The sequence below is a fragment of the Suillus fuscotomentosus genome (assembly GCF_016647785.1).
Source record: "Suillus fuscotomentosus strain FC203 chromosome Unknown F5891scaffold_142, whole genome shotgun sequence".
Classification (NCBI taxonomy): Eukaryota; Fungi; Basidiomycota; class Agaricomycetes; order Boletales; family Suillaceae; genus Suillus; species Suillus fuscotomentosus.
Genome location: NW_024539654.1, coordinates 86,738 through 88,503, shown reverse-complemented (window position 1 = coordinate 88,503; position 1,766 = coordinate 86,738). Strand labels below are relative to the sequence as shown.

General features: G+C 48.1%; 1 protein-coding gene across 1 annotated transcript; it reads right to left on the bottom strand.

Annotated features, from left to right (window-relative positions):
- Nucleotides 1–287: 287 nt before the first annotated feature.
- F5891DRAFT_123022 (uncharacterized protein) lies at nt 288–1,048 on the bottom strand. Its single transcript, XM_041369563.1, has 2 exons — nt 767–1,048; nt 288–713 (listed from the first exon to the last, which is right to left on the bottom strand). The coding sequence occupies exons 1-2, from the start codon at nt 866–868 to the stop codon at nt 396–398; spliced, it is 420 nt and encodes a 139-aa protein (XP_041217787.1). The 5' UTR covers nt 869–1,048; the 3' UTR covers nt 288–395.
- Between the last annotated feature and the right edge of the window lie 718 nt (nt 1,049–1,766).

Sequence of the window (1,766 nt, the reverse complement as noted above, 5' to 3'; positions counted from 1 at the left end):
GTCTTTCAGACTCCCGAAAGCCCACCGACTTCGACGCCCGAGCTGGTCAAGGACGATAGCAACGATGATGGTGATGATGAGGAGGATAAACTCGGTGCGGCGGGTGTAGATTCGTCGTTTGATGTGTCTTTTGATGTGGATGTGGATGCCTTGGAGGCGACGATGCGGCAGTATGATTAATGGAGCGGACGTATGCGTTTTTGACCCCGGAGGCTACGACGTGGGTGTATGCTATGGAAGGTGAATACTATGTTTTCGATCTGTCTTTGATAATCACATCTACTTAGATACATGTACACGCGTTCACATATAATATTCACTTTATGATTTCGAACTGCATATCTGGACTCTAGACTGCTACGTATACTACATACCGGTATACCAATTACTCAGTATTAAGATGCGAACTCTAGGCGATGCACGTCCCTTCTGTGTCGGCTGAGGGTATCTCTACGCGAGAACGTCTTCCCGCATTCACAGGAGTGCACAATCCTTAAATGCCTCTCTTCCACATGCCTCGAGAGGCTTTCTTTGTTCACCTCCAGATCACAACTATCCCACTTGCATATGACGTGGGAATTGTCTGAGCCACGAATTCCATGAACTTTAAGTAGGTGATGAGAAAGATTGCAGCCAAGAAACAAGTCATTGCAATGCAACCCGTGAGAACTACCCCACATGCACAGAAACACCTCAGCGAGGGAGTGGGGCATCTGCAAGGGCCAATTAGTTATAGTGAGGCACGGTCAGAAGGTCAACAACTTACATGTGCTCGTCTAGTAGAGAACTCAGATACTTTATTACACCGGTCGTTGTAGGAAATAGTTGGTACGGCAAATGCAGGAGTAGTATATCTGAAGACGGACATGTTGAGAGCCGAAGAACCCGAGGACGGAAAGGCCGATAGAGGAGGATATGGGACTACGGCCGAAGAGTAAGGCAGCTCGAGGTGCGAGCGCCACCAAACGGAGATTCCAGACGACGTGTCAACGTCGGCTATCTTTTTTTCATTCCTTTAGTATATGTTTTCATCAAAAGGCCAGCTGGCGCACTCACCATATAAAAGCAGCCATCCACCATCGAAACATCTCAGATTCGTAATCCGAATACTGAGATGTAAGTCTTCTAAAATGTAACGTTTGAGTACAAGTACTAACGTATACCGTAGCTTACCTGTCTAGGTAAAAACACTTGTCAATAAAGAGATTCGTAATCCGAATACTGAGATCTTACCTGTCTAGTCTAGCCTCGCGTGAACGCCCTGCTATACTCTCAATAGGTTATGAGCCCTGCCCCGGTCATGGACACAACGCTCCCCGCTACCAGTTCGAGCCTGTTCAACATTCCCAAGTTAGCCGAAGACGGCACAAACTGGATAACATACAAAGAACGTACGTTAACGGCCATTGGAGCAAGAGGTTTGATGCGTTATGTGGACGGCCGGGCAGTACGACCTATCCCGTTCCTAGTCGATCCCAAGACTGGAGCCGTAACGAAGAAGGATGGCACCGTCCCTACCCAGACCGAGATCGATGACCTGGATAAGAAACTGGATGATTATTACCAGCGAAATTCGCTGGTAAAACAACAAGTGTTCAGCAGCATAACTGATCGTCTGCTGCTGCGGGTACAGAAGCTGGAGGCTGCATCCGAAGTCTGGAAGGAGGTCTGTCAAATACACGAAGGCAAAACCGAATTAGTACAAATCGACCTCCGTCGTCGACTTCAGGAGACGCGATGCGAAGAAAACGGCGACGTACGTGCAC

Bases quoted from the DNA above. Each gene is read 5' to 3' on its own strand.
- F5891DRAFT_123022 (XM_041369563.1), bottom strand. From the start codon at position 868: ATGTCCGTCTTCAGATATACTACTCCTGCATTTGCCGTACCAACTATT. The intron at 714-766 runs GTAAGTTGTTGA...TGGCCCTTGCAG, and splicing joins TCTCTACTAGACGAGCACAT to ATGCCCCACTCCCTCGCTGA.